At 35.1% G+C, this 19607-nt stretch overlaps 1 protein-coding gene across 3 annotated transcripts in view; it reads left to right on the top strand.

The window, feature by feature from the left end:
• Positions 1 to 1046: 1046 nt before the first annotated feature.
• The window catches only part of Syx5 (syntaxin 5), a 97994-nt gene continuing 79433 nt past the window's right edge, over positions 1047 to 19607 (top strand). Inside the window, exons 1-2 of one of the 3 annotated variants that reach the window (XM_085814889.1) lie at positions 1047 to 1166; positions 8124 to 8339. In XM_085814889.1, the coding sequence (XP_085671015.1) occupies positions 8154 to 8339 (186 nt within the window). In that variant the 5' untranslated portion in view covers positions 1047 to 1166; positions 8124 to 8153. Of the gene's footprint in view, positions 1270 to 8123; positions 8340 to 19607 lie in introns of all 3 variants that reach the window. The other 2 variants (XM_085814888.1, XM_085814890.1) reach the window with 2 other exon arrangements.

A 19607-nucleotide genomic window follows, 5' to 3' on the forward strand; every position in this document is an offset into this window, starting at 1 on the left:
TAAATGACCCAATGTTTTGGTCACCACGTAGGGATCGCCGGTGCTTCAGAGCAGGGTACGGAGAAACTTGTTTAGGGCGACTCCTTCTTACTTCCTACCTCCATGCACGCAGGAGTAGGGAAGGAGAGTGTGGAAGAGTAACTGTAGGGCAACTCCTCTTGAACTAGAATGCTTCACTACAGATGATATAAACATACAATATATTTGAAGTCCGAGAAACTTTTGCACAATTTAGAAAAGGAATTGTTGACACAACTAATCTTACATAATATATTAAATGAAATTATCAACTTTTTCTGTTAGAAAACTAAGCTAAGTGAATATAGTATCACTATCACAACTTCATAAGTATTTCAAGCGAAAAATTGGTAGCTGCATGCTCGCGATCTTCGAGTATGAGCGATTGTGAGTGCTTGGACGAAATCCCTTTTCCCTCTCTCATTCCGGAACCGGGCTATGAGCAAAAATGAGGTTTGTGGTCTAGACGCTTGGTAATCTTTACTATCCCTCATCTCTTTGATTCTTTTCCTTCTCCCATTTGTTTTGAATTAGGAGTTTCTTGTTTTAATTTTTAATCAGCCAAAATTTGTTTTACTTAGTTTCTACGAGATATTCAGTTGTTTTAAGTTCTATTTTTTAAGTTTTAAGTATAAAAAATAATAGTATCATTTACTCTCAGGCAGAGTGAAGGAAAAAACTAGATCTTGCACAAGAAACATCCATAAAGTGATATTGCTTAATATGCTTCAAAATTATAAAAAACATAAAATTAAAAAATTTCTGAGCTTAAAATATAATCCCACACGTAATACACGATCCCATACCGCTTCAAAAATAAAATTAATTTGTTACTGCTGTCAATCAATGATGATGAAGTAATATGGTCGTTGGGCTTTCTGGAGTTGTGCATTCCGCCTTTTATTTTAACTTCTTTAATTCTGGCTATAGCTTTCATTTATGCAATTTTATTATAATAAAGAAAGCACATTCATCGTAAAAATTGTACATTGCGTTAAACCATGGAGCATTTTACTGATGAGACGACTATAGCGTTCTGAGCGCCATCTTTAACTGTACAGAAGTACTCAACTGGCATCTGGAAGCTTTCTGTTTGCATTAAATTTTTCGTGACGTTGCCTTACTCGCTGTGTTGCGGTTGTTTATTAGTAAGTAATTGGGAGTTCTCTTAATGTAGTCTCTGTTATGTATTTCATGGAATGAAATATTTTTGTATGTATACGCTTATATTGTGCATTCTATAGTTCAAATGTGAGTAACTAAATCACTAAGTAATTAAAAAAAAATATTGTCTTTTATTTAACTAACCAAAAGTTGTAGTTTACTGTAGATGTGAAAATATGTTTCGGAATGTAATATTAAATGCCAAATTTTAAGATCATATGAAAAATTAAAATGACACTCTTTCTTCTAAAAACTGCGTATGAAATTTAAATTTAATAAAATTAAGAAGTTTTGTAAGAAATTTGAAATTTAATAAAAGAAGTTTAGTAAGAAAGTGGAAATTTAATAAAAGAAGTTTAGTAAGAAATTAAAAACATTATGTAGTATATATTGTTATATAGTGTATATAATTTACTGTAGTAAATTAGTCATAAAGGTCACAATGAGATTATGTAGAACATATGCTATTGGCGGAGTGTGGTAAGGCATTGTCATGCTACTAGGAATGCCACTCTCAATAATGGATGCAATTATTCAGTGCCTTGATGGGGAAATCAACAAGAACATACATTATGTTCTCAAAAGCTATCTAGGAAATTTTTTATTGATGGAGTGTTTTTTTTTTTTTTTTTTTTAAATTTATAGGGAGATATCATTTTTGGTCTCATCGATATTTTCTGTATTTCTAGTGTCATGAGGTGATTATATGTTTCATTGCCTATATTGGGGGGGGGGAACTATCCTGTTTAGGGTACTGCATCAGGCCGCGTAAGATTAAGGTTCTTTTATGGGGACATTTTTATTACATGGAAATTGTCTATCTAACATGAATGTTTTTCTCTGTACCCAAATTGTTCATGAAAAATTTTATGCATAGTTCTTATTCAGATGTTCAGTTTCTTAGCAAATCCATATGCTGTAGAATCACATCTTCAGTATAACATAAATTGTCACCTCCATGCATGTACTTAGCTGCTCAAATCGTTGCTCATGTGCATATCTCTATCAAATACAATGTACTAAAAACCAACCCATTTCTGAAATATAACATTAGTATTTTAGATCCAGAGCTTCTGCCATGCATGTAGCCACACTGGATGGCAGAATATAGAAGCAGTAAAGATTGCATCAAGGGGTGAAAACTTTAGCACGGTCTTCTATGTGCTTCTGGAAGTACATAATCAATAATCTTATGGTGTATCATCTGGAAACAGAAATCTTTTTACTTTAACCATGTTTCCTTAAAAATTATCATATAGTTGGCATTAAATTATATACATGTGACATTTGCTTTATTTTGTAGCCAGTGTTTTCAAGTAAGGTTGAGCTCACCTATGGTATTGTACAAGTTTCATGTTATCTTTATTAATTCTAAATTCTTTGGAATTGTACAGGTAACGTCTCCCATTGCCTGTTAAATCTTCTTTAGAAGCACTACTAAGCATTCACCATTCACTTAGTAGTCATTGAAAGTTTGCTCAGGAATTACTCATTAGAGAGGCAAAAGAAAATGCTGAAGTGAAAAAAATGGACTCTAAAAGAAGAAAAAAAAGTTTATGACGGGATGGTAAATGTGGCCCATTAGTGGCTGAGAGGTAAATTTGTATAATATGAGCCAGTTTCCCTTAGAAAGCCTTCCACAAAGACATCCCTCCTCATAGGTAGATAGCCCTCGAGTGTTTTCCTGTAAATAAAAAAACTGATCCAGTGGTTAATGCATTTTTGAAAAAAAAATGTTTATTAATTTTCGGATTATGGTAACTTGGCGAAAATTTGGCGACCAACCCTGCTACAGCAACCTGCTAGTTTTTTTTAGACGCCATTTTGCTTTCACGAAGTAAAGGCATGCTTTTTTTTTACTTAACATTTTTTTCCAACAATCTGCTAGCCGAATTATGCTCATGCTAGAACTTTTATGGAACAAAAGTGCTTAATCATGACGAAGATTAGGTGCGAAATCGGGAGAAAGTGCAAAGTGCAGAATCGCCCACAGCTTCCCGCGTTTTTAAGAATTGCACATACACGGTATCATCCATGTGCATGTCGACATATTTTCACTTAAAAAAAATCACAGAAATGCACAAAAATGGCATTACCACTCTTTACTTTATCCACGTACACTGCTAAAGTCCTAGCTAGTAACCTGTATTGCCTTACCAAAATGTTGCCAAACTACCTGTTACCATATTGAAAAGATTAGCCAAAATGTTTTAGATCTGAAAAGCGCAGTGTATTTATGTACATATATTTTACATCCTTATTTTCAAGGCATATTTTTCAAACAGGAAAATACATTTGAAGGGGGACATCTAAATTGAAAAGAAATGATAATTTTCCAATAAGGAATAAATGGGTATAACCGATTTTTGTTAGTGATCTGAGTCTGGTCTTCGTTTGATGTTTCACTTAATAAATATTTCAAAAATGAAATTTTACACAGAATAGTTAAATAAATATAATTACTGAATAAACATAATTACTGAATTTGGGAGCAGTATTTACATATATCACATAGACACAACATTAATTTAATTGGTAAAAAATTTAAAATTTTAAGAGAACTTTTTCCCAGTGTCATTTATAGTTCTGATTATGATATAATCTGGGAAGCTGCCGAAAATGTTTGAGTGTATTATACAGTCATGGAAATCAATAAATTAGAATAAGAAACTCAAATTATGTTAATATTTGTGTAATTATATTTTGTTAGATTATATTATTGTATTTTTTAATGACTAGTAACAGAGTTCAGTAGTCAGTTGCTAATTTGGGTACTATTCAGTTTTGAGGGCCGTAAAAAATCGCCAAACTATTGTTGATGCCAGTGCTGCCAAAAATAATTGCGGCAACCCTAACGCAAGAAAGGAAGTATTATAATAGCAAATAAGTATCTAAGAATTATGTTTTAATTTAGATGAAAGGTTAATTTCATATAATACTTTCCTATTATTATAATTTATATAAAAAGGGCTGAACATGACTGAATGGAAGCATAAGAGTAAATAACTATTCAGATCATTATTATAATTAAGTATATAAAAATTGCTAAACATAACGGAATGGATGCCTGCATCGTTATTTCGCTACCGAGTCATCGCTAAAGCATAATTACATCACGTTGGTTGCTCAAACATAATTTTCTATAAATGAATGATGCCTTTTCTTTGAAAACATTCTCGGTAAAGTGCAGAATTGCCCACTTCTTTGTTTGCCGCTTTTTACAAGGATAAAACAATTGGATTTTTGTCGATTTTCTTTTACTTTTTAAGTGACAGTAGGTCGATGTGTACATGGATACCGAGTATGTGGTATTCTTAAAAACGTGTCAAGCAGTGGGTGATTGTGCACTTTACCCAAAATTCTATTGCAGACTTTTTGTCATGGGCGATTCCCAAAGTGGGTACTATTCGGTTTCGAGGGCTGTAAAAAAATTGCAGCGAAAATGTATGCACCAAAGCGCCAAATCTAGCAAACATGCCCATTTAACAGCGTGCCAAATCTCGCCTACGTGCTGATTTCAGATTGCATAAGTTTATATAGTTCTATATTTCTTAAAACGCCATTGAAATACTAGTTTAATTTTTAATTCCTTTTTTGATATCCTATGGATTTAACAATTTGGGAATTGCCTATGATGAAAAGTCTGCGATAGAATTTTGGGTAAAGTGCAGAATCACCCACTGCTTGACGCATTTTTAAGAATTGCACATACTCGGTATCCATGTACACATCAACCTATTTTCACTTACAAAAAAAAATCCTAGAATTGCACAAAAATGGCACTGTGCACACCCTTGACTTTATCTATGTACACATCGACCTATTGTCACTTAAAAAGTAAAAGAAAATTGACACAATTCCAATTGTTTTTACCCTTGTAAAAAGCGGCAAAGAAATAAGCGGGCGATCCAGCACTTTACCGAAAATGTTTTCAAAGAAAAGGCATCACACATTATAGAAAATTATGTTTGAACAACCAATGAGATATTATGCTTTAGCGATAATTTGGTAGTGAAATATTATATGAAATTAACCTTTCATCTAAATTAAAACATCAATATTTAGATAGTTATTTGCTATTATACTTCCTTTCTTGCGTTAGGGTTGCCGCAATTACTTTTGGCAGCATTGGCATCAACAATAGTTTGGCGATTTTTTACGGCCCTCGAAACCGAATAGTACCCCAAAGTGTTAAATCCATAGGATATCAAAAAGGGATTTAAAAATTAAACTAGCATTTCAATGGCGTCTTTAAGAAATATAGAACTATATAAACTTACGCAATCTGAAATCAGCATGCACGCTAGATTTGGCACGCTGTTAAATGGTCAGGTTTGCTAGATTTGGTGCTTATGCGCATACATTTTCGCGGCAATTTTTTTACCACCTTCAAAATGTAATAGTAACCCCTAAGGCTGATCTTTAGAATATTCACATGTGTGAAAGCTGACTGCTTAGGCCTTGGTTAGTGGCAGGTACTCTTTTCCTTGTGTCTGCAATCGTACAGTCTACGATTAATTTTAGAATCTGATTTGTGTAGATATCTCAAAATCAGAAAGAATAAGTAACACAAATCGGCACTCTTCTATTATTGGGGACTGGATTCAGAAATGCATGTATGTGTATATACATATACATACATATGTACTTAGCCTTTCAACAATGGCAGGTACTCTTTTCTATGTGTCTACAATTAATTTTAGGATCTGATTTGAGTCGATATCTCAAGATCAGAAAGAATAAGTAACAAAAATCGTTACTCTTCTGTTATCAAGACCGGATTCAGAAATGTATGCATGTATGTATGTGCATATATGTATACATGTATGTGCATATATATACCTACTTAAATATATCCATCCATACATGCATGTATTTCTGAATCCATTTCCAATAACAGAAGAGTATCTGAAATTTAATATACCAAATATGCAGTATAATTTCTCTCTTGTATATATAAAACAAAGAGTTTAGATGGTTCAACTTGTAGCTTATGGAAAGATAGCAAAATTTACTGTACTTGCTATTTTATTGTAACATGTATCGCGCATAGTACCATTTTCAGTTAGAGTAGATTGAAGGGTACCCAAGTTGTTTCATTTATGGTAACCTGAGTAGTTGAATGTTCCATAAATATACTTTTACTTAGAATTGGGTGCTCCTTTGACTTTTTAAGGGAAAATATATCAATGTGTACATGGACAAAGTCAAGGGAGTGCACAATGCCTAGTTTATGCAATTCTGTGATTTATTTTAAGTGAAAATAGGTCAATGTGTACATGGATAATGAATTGTGCAATTCTTTGACTTGTTATTTTGACTTTGTGTAGTGGCAATTTTTGACAAATTGCCGCTACACAAAGACAAAACAACAAGTCAAAGAATTGCATAAACTCGGTATCCATGTGCCCCCCAAAGTCGCCAATTTTTACCAAGAGGTATCCGTAAATATACTTTTACCCCATTTTCAAAATATGACAGTAAAAATCGGAATTTCTTTCAAAATGCAAAATTTATTGAAGATTAGTCCAAATCTTATATACTTGGACTATGAGAAGTTAGTCTTAGTACATGTAAGGAGTTTTATCCATTTGGTTGTTCATATGCACATCTCATGACTGAAAAGGTTTTAGTTATCATCAGTTTTGACAGTAGAATATTCATTCATAAAGGTGGGTTATAGCTTTGAGAAATTTGGATACTTTTTTGTAAAGAATTTTTTTGTAATAGTACAAAGTCTTTAATCCGGACTCATCGGGACTTTGGTGATTCCAGATTAGGGGTTTTTCCGGATTATAGATCATCAATTTAAATCTGGTAAGATGGCATTCAGAAATTTTAAAATTAAAAATATGAAACCGTAATTTATGAAATAAAGAGCAGTTATGATCTAAAGGGTATCAAAATTTACAAAAAAAAAAAAAAAAAAAAAAAAAAAAAATGCTTAATATTTATTTGTTTACTTTATTAAACATTTCTTTCAATGTCAGTTGTTTAAGTTGCTTCATTTTTTATGTGCTAATACTTTCTCTTTAATTCTATAAACAGAAATAATTTCCTGTTCAGTTGCAAAGTTCCGCTGTTCAAGTCCTGTAATTGCTGTGTCCAGAATACCGACTAACTTGTCGATCGAAATTTTTTCTTTTTCCCTAACCTCTCTGTCACTTTCTTCATGCCTTTATCCATTTTTTGTGGTAAAGTCGCTGAACACTGGTAGTTCGGTCCGAGGTTCGAATCCTGCAACCGGGCTGGCTGCATGGGCGTTTTCGTGGTTTTCCCCATGTGTAACGTGTATACGAGCCAGTTTCCCTTAGAAAGTCCTCCACGAAGGCATCCCTCCTCTTAAGCAGATAGCCATGGATGCTTTGCCATAATCACACACGCACACACACACACACACGTATCCATTCTTTGCAGCAATTCCACTTTTTGTTTGATGGACATCGAAACATGCTTTCTCGCTTTTTTAGATCCTTTGGCAGCACCAGAATCGGAACCTCTTTTTGACATAATCGAAACTTCAAGGCTTACTTTTTATAAAATTGCTCTAACAGTCTGCAAAAAATAATAAGCCGGATCAAATTAGAAGATTAAAGAACAGCACAATCTGCAACATTAACTGAAATAGATAATTAGATAGTTCTAGCCTAGTTTATACTGTCCGTTATACATTAAACGCACATGCGTAAACGCATTATGAGTTTATGTTTGCGCAGAAAGTTTGTACTTTAAGGTCCGGATTAAAGACTTTGTACTGTATCAAATTGAATTATGGTATATAAGCACTTTATTTTAAAATGTTTTATTTTTTAATGTAAAATTTGCCTGTGAATTCAAGTAGTAAATTTCTGAATCCTGAGATTCAAGGAGTGAAAAAATTTTATTAATAAAGTACATAATTTCTTATATGTGTAATATTTCTGTTCTTCAAATGTTTTTAGCCTTCATTCTATGTACATTTTGGATCTCCAATGACCACATTGCGTAGACGAACAAATTCAGAAAGAGAGATTGATTACAGAATCACTATATCTGACCCTGTTAAGAATTTTTCTTCGAGCAACTTAAGCAATAATCAAAAGATCGTTTTTTGCGAGATGACTTGCAGAGATCGAACTTCTGAATTTTTGTCTGTGGTGAAAAACAAGCAAGGCAAGGTTAGTACCATAAAAATTATACTATTTACTTATATAATATAGATAGCTCCAAAAGCAGAATGTATTGAGTGTCCTTTTGAACTGTCTGACAGAAAAATCTGTTATTTAATTACCATGTAACCTGAGAAGTATATCTTCAGAAATGTGCTTGATAATAATTAGGATTTCTAAACTACAGTGGTGGCCAAAATTGTGGACACTTTTGGAAATTTTTATGTTTTTGAACTTTGTATGCTTATAGAAAATGTTACGTTTTGCAAAATGCAAACTTGTATATATTATTTTAAAGAGAATTTATTACTGAATTCAATACAAAACACAAAATTCAATTATTTGCAATACAAAAAAAGTTATATGTACTTTAATATAAATAAAAAACACAGTTATGAAGTGGTTTGTAATGTCTAGCTTTCCTGGCCAATCACTGTTCTTGTTCTGAGAACCAATCATATGTTAGTAACTGCCAGTAGAAGCGGACATCATGTTTACACTTTAAACAATTCATTATTTTGCTTTGTTCTGTAGAAGAAGGATCTGTTTCTTATACACTGCAATTACAAGTAGGAATTTTTGTAAAATTTTTAATATTTAGTCAAGAAGCAATGATATCAAATAAAAGAGTAGATTGGACACCTAGAAAGAGATGTAATATTATTGTGTTACGAGAAAGTGGTCTTTCCTATGCTGAAATTGCAAGACAGGTGGGTAGTTCAGTGACTACATCTGGAGTCCGAAAGTTTTGTTTACGATATCAGGAGACAAATTCAATAAAAAACAAAGAAGGAAAAGGCCAAAAAAGGTGCACTACATCTATTGATGACAGAAGAATAAAAAGACTATGTCTCGAAAATAGAAAAATGTCATCAGCGGCCATCAGATGTGATCTAAATGATGCTCGTGTTTCTGTCAGTTCAAGAACAATCAGGAGAAGATTAACAGATGTTGGACTGAGAGGTAGAATTCCACGAAAAAAGCCTTATCTTAATTTTCAGCAATGAAAAAAAAGACTATAGTGGGCAAAGGAACACATTAATTGGACAGATGCTCAGTGGTCACAAGTTATATGGAGTGATGAAACTAAGATATCGTTATTTGGTAGTGATGGGCGAAAATATGTAAGACGTAGAATAAGAGAAGAGCTACATCCTGACTGCATTCAAGCAACTGTGAAGAACCCAGTTAGTGTTATGATTTGGTCATGCATGTCAGCAGATGGTATTGGTCGCCTTCATGTCATCGATGGGACACTGAATGCCAGAAAATGCATTGACACTATTCTAGAACCAAAACTTCTACCTTCCATCAGAGATCTTTCCCAACAATGCTTCATTTATTTTTCAGCAGGATTCTGCTCCTTGCCACACGGCCAAAATATCGAAAGAGTGGTTTCGTACAAAGAGCATTAAATTGTTGTCATGGCCAGGAAACAGTCCTGACCAATCCTATCGAAAATTTGTGGCACGGTTTGAAAACTCTTGCCCGAATTAGGCGCCCATCAAATAAAAGGGAACTAATTGAGGTTATAATTGTATCCTGGCATCATGTAATAACGAAAGAAGAGCTTAAAACTCTTGTCAGCTCAATGAAACGTCGATGTGGAGCTGTAATCAAAAATAAAGGGTATCCTACTAAGTACTGATAACTCACTGCAATCATCACTATCTAATGTATATCGATAACTATTATCGTTTAACTTTTTTTGTATTGCAAATAATTGAATTTTGTGTTTTGTATTGAATTCAGTAATAAATTCTCTTTAAAATGATATATACAAGTTTGCATTTTGTGAAACTTAACATTTTCAATAAGCATACAATGTTCAAAAACATAAAAATTTCCAAATATGTCCACAATTTTGGCCACCACTGTATATGTACTATATTTCCTTGCATATTTTCCCCCTTTTGGTTTGAAAATCGAGAGAGGAAACTTCGAATAATTTAATTTCCAAAGGGCACTGTTATAGAAAGAACATTACAAATGAAAAATAATCGTGGCAAGTTGTTAGTTGAGCATGAACTGAGATATCTGCGGGTTAGCTATCTCTTTAGATGTCCTTTACATTGCATTGTGTTTAACATTACTAGTAGTTTGAAGTGTAACTACTGAGTATACCCTGTGATATTGTGAAAACGTGTACGAGTATTTCAGTGGAACATTCCAGACATCTGAAGTGTTTCTTTTGATAAAAATAAATTTATCAATTTATCGTTGGACCTGTGTACATTCAGTCTATTACAAACCCATGTATATGCAACAATTTTGGTGTCCGAAGTGGGGTGAAATGCCAGTGACAAGAGTGATGGAAGAGAGTAGCAATTAAGATATTTGCTAGCAGCCTTTGCTACATTCAAAGAAGATATGAAAGCAGGCAAAGAATATTTAAAGAATATATGAAATCTCTTGAAGAAAAGATGGGAGCTGGCCAAGAATCAAAGAAGACGACAGCTCTTTAAGGAAAGATTAAAGCAGGTAAGAGAAATGAAAAAAAGAAATACCGTATTTGACGGCATATAAGACATACTGGCATACAAGACATACTGGCATATAAGACGCACCCTTATTTAGAAGGCCACACACAAGGAAAAAAAAGTTTCAATAGTCCGTGCTATAGCGTGGTACCACAATAACTTAAAATGGGGTTTCTTTTAGTTCTCACGTTTTGTAAAAGCCAAATAAACAATCATTGAATGCAATTACCAAACATATTTTTATTAAAGAAAATTAGCAAACGGCAAGCTATTTTGAACAATGTATTGAATGTAAATTTCAATAATGAATAAATGAATGAACGGCAAGCAATCAAACATAATACAAAATAAAGCACAAAAAACACAGATTCAAGGAAAACGTTGCCTATCATGAAATTAGACTTTAATCACTTTCAAAACCATAAAACTCCTTTTCACTATCGTCATCACTAACTGTTTCTGTCATCGCTAGTATCACCTTCTTCGAATAATGCGCTGTCTTCTGTTCCGTCAAGAGCATTACTGATCCCGCACTTCTTAAAGGACTTGATTACTTCAGCCTTTACGTCCTCTCAAGATCTTTTTACTCACTTGCACACTTGTGAAATAGAGGGCCGCTTCATTCTACCTGAGGGTGTGAGTACGTGATGTGGCTCTCCTATCCACTTGTTCCTTCGTTCTCGCCCTTTTTCCTTAAATGGCTTATTCACCGATACATCTAAAGGCTGCAATTGGCTAGTCAGTCCACCAGGAATGACAGCTATCTGGATTTTTAATTCTCTCGCTTTATTCTTTTTGGTTTCAGTTCTATGGGCGATAAACTGATGCAAAACCAAAAGAGAGGGTTTTCTTAAGAGTCCAGCAGGTCGCCTCGCCCATACGTTCTGTAACCACAGTTTCATTCCACCTTCGTCCATCCAGCCTTTCGGATGAACATGGACAAGTACACCCGTTGGAAGCTTTTCTTTCGGATGAGTTTTTCTCTTGAATATGAAAAACGGCAGTAGTTTAGTGCCATCAGCACATGTTAGAACTACTGTATATCAGGTTTTTCATGACCTTTGGTTTTTATGGTTATTGATTTAGACCCTTTAATACTCACAGTCTTGTTGGATGGTACATCAAATGCGATTGGAATTTCATCCATATTTCCTTATTTGACCGAGCTCAAAAGAAGTTTTCTTGCGTGCATTTATATTAAACCTATGAAATGCTAGTATTTTTTCTTCATAATCTGCTGGCATTTTCTGTACAATAGTTGTTTTTGTGCTCATTGATAAGCCTTGCCTTTTCATGAACCTGTAGCACCAGCCCTCAGACCCTGAAAAGTTTTGATTCCCATGTTTTTCTGCAATCCTTTGGCCTCATTGATTATCATTTTGGTTGAAACACTTATGCCAGATTTTCTCTTATCTATCAACCACATTTTTATGGCAGTTTCAAGTTCAGGCCAAGATGGAGCTGGGAATCGAAGGTTATGTTTTTGTTTTTTAGCAGTCTTCAGTTGATCTTCCTGCAGTCGCCAAGTACGTATAATTTTTTCGGTAGGGGGTAGACCAAAATGCCTTGCTGCTGCTCTCCTTCCATGCACTTTGGCGTAATTTAACACTCCTAGTTTATACTGAATATATAGCTTAATCTCTTGTTTCTTGTAGTCATATTTTTCAGGGTATTTTTTTAAACAAATAGTTTTAAGCACCGATACCGACACGCTTATACAGAGTAGCACCGATGCCGACACGTGTGTCGGCTGAGTTAAAGAAAGTCTATGTAAGAAGGAAAGGCTCCATAGACGTAATGTGACCGTCGAACCTGTTCGAACTTCGACATTAGCTTCGAGCTTTGCTGCTTTTTGGCAACAGATATTTCACGCATGCGCAAAATAATTATGGCAGATGTAGAAAAAGTTTTGTGTGTGTAGACCTTTATCCGGGCTAAAAATAGCATTCAGTATTGAAAGTTAACCTGTGTCCTTCACGTATAAGACACAGGAAACTTTTTTGAGACCAAATTTAGGAAAAAAAGTGCGTCTTATATGCCGTCAAATACGGTAATCGTCATAATAGAAAACAAATTTGAGGCTATGGAAGCCAGAACAAATGCATTTAAAAATAAAATTTGACAAATTGAAGAAAGTGTTTCTTCTGTCCACGAAGAATGAAACAGAGTTTCAGAAATGGAACAGCAGATTGATTACAAAGTTTCTGCTGTCATCAAGAAAGTTGACACCTTAACAAAATTCTTAGTGACAGCAGGAAGCAATTTTGATGTTTTTAAATTTTTATCCATGCTTTCTCCTCCCTCTCTAAAGCTATCCGCATATGATGGTAAGACCCCTTTGCAAGTGTATAAGATACAATTTTCTGTAGTGGCAGACACTAATGGATGAGTTACTCAAGACTGTCATCTCATCGCTTCTGTGAGAGCAGACGTAGCAGATATCCTTCAAACTCTGCCCCAAAACCAGAGGTTAGACTTCAAAGCTTTATCAGCATGTTGGAGTTGCGCTTTGGTGAGAAGTGTAAAAACTTTAAAATACTATAGCAAGCTTCAGTTTAAATCTCGCCAAAGTCCAGGAGTTCACCACAGATGTTGAAAGGCTGTCTCATCTCACCTTTTTGGAGTGCCCTACAGAAGCAAGGGAAATCCTTGCAATGTTTCATGGATGGCATTAGAGATCCTAAAATACAGAAAGCTCTACAAATGGTAGATGTCAAAAATTTAAAAAGTGCTCTAATGTATGCCGAGAAATTCAAGGCAGCCCGGCAAGTAACTCGCTGAGACTGATACGAGTCAGAGCTGCTCAAGTCCAACAGCCAACGGATCAGCTGACTGTTCATATAGACTATTTAACCAAGCAAGTCAATGTGTAGACACAGAATAGGAGTAGCATCAAACTTATTCTCTAAAGTGCCGGAACTGCAGTGCTGAATGCCACATACAAAGGAACTGCAGAACACTTGAGGGCATGGAAAATAAGATCGCTCTCCAGCAAGCACACAAGAAACAGATTAGTGGCCATATTGCTGAACTGAGTTTGAAAGATAATAACAAGCTCTGGTTTAAAGCACTTCAGATTTTTGTAATGAGTGGTTTCAGTAATAGACTCTTCATTACGGGACATATCAATGGAGTTCCTTCCAATATGACCATTGGCACATGAGTGAATGTTACTATCATCCAGAAAGATCTGGCTCAATAATTAGAAGATAAACTCATCTGAACGCCTCCCTGCTTTACACTCCATACTGTGTCCTGAGATAAAATCGACATCAATGGAAAATTGTAACATCACGTTTGGAAGTCCTTCCTTCTATCACATGGCATGTGTTGCAAATATTACCAACCCTTGCATATTCAGATTAGATTTTAAAGAAAATATGATTTTCCTTGGACTTTAAGAATAACAAACTGCATTGTGCCGCTGAGGACATAACATTATTTGGAATTGATGATGAAGGGGTAAAATCTGCCAACCAAATCAGAGCTCAAGATGATATCACAGTACCACCAAGAACAGAATATTTACTTCCTGGATCCATAGGTGAAAATGGAAATTGATTATACAGCATCATGGAATATCCCAAGAACTGTAACACCCTGCAAGGAATACTAGGAGTATTAGCACTTGTTGACTTATCGAGAATTGTCATCCCGCTAAGAGTTGGCAGTGTAACTGATAGGGAAAAAATCATTAGGAAAGGTGAAGTTACAGTGTGTGCTCCAGTGACCTGCGTTAGATGAAACATTAACTTTCTAGAATCCATGTCTTCAAAAAGGGCTAACATCGGAGTTATTATGGAATGTATTCTTCAAGAATTTCGAACTCCTGCTCATCTTTTGACGTTGACTTAACCAGTTTAACATAGCATATTAATACAGAGTATCATCCACCAATCAAGCAGTATCCAAGGCATCTACGAATATCTAAACAGGAAGTAATAGGAAACCTTCTAAAGGACATGAAAAAAAAAAAAAAAAAAAAAGACATTATTGAGCCTTTACCAATTCCATGGGCGCCCACCAGCGGCCGAGCGGTAAAGTCGCTGAACACTGGTAGTTTGGTCCGAGGTTCGAATCCCGCAAACGGGCTAGCTGCATGGGTGTTTTCGTGGCTTTCCCCATATCTAACATGTACACGAGTCAGTTTCCCTTAGAAAGTTCTCCACGAAGGCATCCCTCCCCTTAGGCTGATAGCCCTCGAGGCTTTACCGTAATTAAATAACCTAACCTAACCTAACCAATTCCATGGGCCTCACCTATCATCCTGGACAGAAAGAAAGACTCTAACTAGATTTTCTGTTGAATAGCTGGTTGAATAACCTCACCAAGAAAGACAACTATCCTTTTCCTAGAACTGATGACTTTCTGAAAGCAAGTGGCTCTCGATGTTTAATTTAAAAAGTGGATATTGGCATGTAGAGCTACATCCAAGCTACGTAGAGCTACCAAGAAAAGACGGCATTTGCTACTGGACAATGATTTTGGCAGTTCAAGGTGATGCTGTTTGGATTTTGTATTGCGCCAGCAACATTTGAACTCCTTATGGTGACCTTATTAGTTCAGAAGTCTTTTGCTATGAAGCCTGTCTGATTTACCTGGATGACATCATCGTGCTTGTAAAGAGTTTTGAAAAACATTTAAAAAATATTAGGCTGGTGCTTCACAAACTGATAGAAGCCAATCTGAATTTGAGTCCTACTAAATGTAAACTATTGAGACCGGAAGTGACTTACTTTGGACATATCATCTCTGCTGTAAGTGTGTCTATAGATCCAAAAAAGTGTCAACAGTTAAAGATCGGAGATGTCCCAAAAATGTCCATCAGTTGAGAAGTTTCCTGGGAGTTTGCCACTACTATAGGAGATTTGTAAAGGACTTTTCTTGCATCGCAAAGACCCCCTTCAGAAGCTGACAGAGAGCAAGCAAAAATTCTAGCGGACAAAAGAATGTGAGGATGCATGTAAGAAACTGAAGCAGACTTTAACATCAGTTCCAAACCTGACATATCATCAACTAAACAGACCATTTCTCCTTCACTGCTAGCATATACATATATGCTAGCAGTGAAGTGTCAGTACTGTTTTGTCCCAAGAAATAAACGGTCATGAATGTATCATGGCCTGTTGCAGCAGTTCTGTCTAAACCAGAGAGGAATTACTTTGTCACCAGTAAAGAGTTGCTCACTATACTTAAAGCCATAGAACATTTATGTCATTATCTCTGCGGCAAAAAATTCCTGCTCCATGCGGAACGTGCATCATTGACCTGGTTCTTAAATTTCAAGAATTCTGAAGGCCATATAGCCAGGTGGATATAGAGACTTCACGAATAGGACATAATTATGCATCATTGGAAATGCTGATGCCCTGTCTAGAAGACTCTTCAGAAAGCTGCCAATATTATTCCATGGTAGAAATGAGATACGGGCTGCTGACTCCGGTCGCACAGAAAGTTTAAACTTCAACATTCGGCTGATCGAGACTCGGGGAGTGACAGGACAGACCAGCTGGAAGACTTGGCATCGACAAAACCAAGACAACACCTTTATATCCTCTGTCAGACAGTATGATAGAAAGGTTTAGTCGAATCATCCTTAATAATCTCTCGATGATGCTTTCCAGAAACTGGGACAAGAAACTGTTTACACTTGCCTATCACAGTGCTATCCTTGAGACTACCGACTGTTCTCCATCCCAGATGCTTTGCGGTCATTTCCTTCGTCTGTGATCTGCTGTTTGGTCACTCTTCAGATATGCCTTCATCGGCTGAGGTGTATATTGAAGATCTCCAGCCACAGTTTGAAGTGATACACAATTTTGCACGAGAATGAGTCAAATTGCCAATGGTAAAGATGAAGGCCCGATAACATGAGACCTACAGGACATCGATTCAACAAAGGTGACGGGGTGTAGTTACGAAATCTAATTTGAAGGCATCAGTGTTCCCACAGTCATCTTAGGATGATTCTTACACAGTTTTAAACAGGTTGAATGATGTCATAGTTCGGATCCATAAATTATCAAATTCTAAGCCTTAAAGTTGCTCGTTATTCCATGAGGTACGAAATCTGATGTGTAATACGGGTTGTGTAAAAACTATGTGCGTAAATTTATTTCTTTTATTTTCAATATGGATTCTGTTTTGTTTCTGTATAGGCGGAGAATATTGTAATATTCATATTTCACGTTTCGTTTCGCATCTAGATGGCACTACAGGTGTATAGATAAAGGTAGGTAAGGAAGTACAATTATTTCTTATTACTATTACAATTATTATTATTCTATAATAAAACAACTTTGTAAATATCACAAAAAATATTTTTCCATATATTGGATCAAGGAATGTGGAATTCGTTTATAATATACAGAAAAATAAGAAACCCGAAAAAATCCCTTCTTGATTTCAAGCTAGCTGTGATCAAGGAAATCTTTGGCAAATACTCTTCTGCTGCATGCTCATCAGTACAGTGTAGTGATGGTATTATGAACTTTATTTGCCTTGTAGGGAGGCATTGTGCCAGCCACGTACCACCAAATTTGGTAAAAAGGAATCTAGAAGGCAATGTGCTATGTGTTGCTCCAAAAAGACAATGGAGGAAAAAAACATAAAGAGACTCGCATTTGGTGTGAAAAATGTAAAGTTGATTTATGTTTAGATCCGAATACAAATTAGCATGTATATTTATCAAAATAATCCTGTGTATTTTTATTCCATGCACGCTGTAATAGTGTGAACCGTATTGCATGTTTTTTAAAAATTAAAACTATTAAAATTCCTGCATTATACTAATTTTATTTATAAAGATGTGAATAGTAATATACGAAGATAGAGAAAATTAGTCCCGTACTTCAGGACCAGAATGTATCAAAATTGAGCAGTACATGGAGGGTTAAGTAGATATTTCTCTAATTTTCTTTTAGCCTGAGACTAAAGATGAGGGAAATCCTGAGTTGAAATGAATAATTAATAACAAGCCATTTGAGAGTTGATAAAATTATATGTTCTGAAAACCATTGTTTGAAATGTTATACTTTTGTTAAACATGTGTGCATAGCACATTCACTGTTGGTCAGATATTTTAAATGTCTGTTTTGTCAGAACATGTGATGTTAATAAGAATTATAAAGCAAATGCTTAAATTGCAGCACTGTTTTTATTAAAATGAAATTTTGATTGTCATGTAGTCATGAGTATTGTTGAATGAACATCTATTTAGTAATTCCCATTTTATGCTACATTGGTCGTTGGACAAATAAATGAAACCTTCATCATTAATCACTAAAACTGGAGTTTGAATTGAAAAGTAATACATGAGGGATTACTCATGGCACCAATTTCAATATATTTTGTATCAGTGTTTGAAAACATTTATTTAATGGTTGCGTTTTAGTATGAAATTATATTTTCTCAATCTTAATTGTTTGAAATACAATAAATAAGAATTTTTGATTAAAGTGCAGAATCGCCCACTTATAATACACGTATTGATGTGTACATGGACAAAAATCAAGCGAGTGCACAATGCTAAGTTTGTGCAATTCTCCGATTTTTTTCCAAGTGAAAATAAGTCTATGTGTACATGGATACTGAGTTTGTGCATTCTTTGACTTGTTATTTTCAAGTTGATGCAGAATCGCCTACTCATATTGCACGTATCGATATGTACAAAGTCAAGGGAGTGTGTAATTCTCTGATTTTTATTAAGTGAAAATAGGTTGATGTGTACAGGGATACCAAGTTTGTGCAATTCTTTGACTTGTTATTTTCAAACTGGCGATTTTGAGAAACACACGAAGCAGTGGATGATTCTGCACGTTCCCCGAATTTTTTGGTTATGTTAATATGCAGTTAAAAAAGTGTTGCTGGTATTCTCTCTGAGGTTTAAAATTGTCTTTATCTTGTTGTGATTATGACTGTTGGGGGTAGTAAATATTTTAATCAAATCTTTTTAGCTATTTGTTGCTTTAATTAATCTAAAAAAATGCCTCTCTGACCATGAGTGATGAATATGTCACTCATAAGCATGCTGTTTTTAGTATTTCGGGCTTCAACTGTAATAAAAGTTAAAGTATTTTTAAAACTTTTATTAAACGTGGGTAGAATTAGACTAGTAATTTTTTAATGCATGTTTAGTTATTACTGCCACATAGATTTCTGTAACCATTTAGTATCAATTATTCATGATTTGTTCTTCAGTTTTCGTAATACTTAATGAATGTTGCTAATATGAAAAGTAATTTTTTTCCCACTCTTTTAAATTGTAATTGCTATTGAAATTTCTGTTTGTCATGTAATTGGTTGTATGTGTAACATAAAGCTCCATTCTTAATATTTGCAGACTAGCTAATATGTAAAAAATTAGAATTTATTAATTTTTAAAGAGATTTTAATATAAGGGCGAGTCAAATGAAAGTGAGCCAACCCCTCCTTAGCAAGAATGGTTCAGTCCATCATCTGCGGCTCATGCGCGTAGCACAGAGACAGCCTTCATTTACGAAAGTGGCGCGAAAGTGTGAGGTTAAAGTTCTTTAAGGCGCTCTTACACTGGGTTGAAGACGGTAGCGTGACATAATGGACGCTCCAAAAGAGGAACAGCGTGGTGTGGTCAGGTTTTCGACAGCTGAAGGTGTTTCCCAACATGAAATTAGTCGCCGTATGACTGCTGTGTACGGTGAACATTGCATCGCATTGGTCACTGTGAAGCGTTGGAGCAAACGGTTCAGAGAAGGATGTGAAAGTTGCAAAGACGATCCAAGACCAGGCCAAAGCCACCTTGCAATCACCCCGACACAAT

This window comes from Stegodyphus dumicola, chromosome 4 (assembly GCF_044657685.1).
Source record: "Stegodyphus dumicola isolate Sdum_Otavi_A_Nest chromosome 4, ASM4465768v1".
Classification (NCBI taxonomy): domain Eukaryota; kingdom Metazoa; phylum Arthropoda; class Arachnida; order Araneae; family Eresidae; genus Stegodyphus; species Stegodyphus dumicola.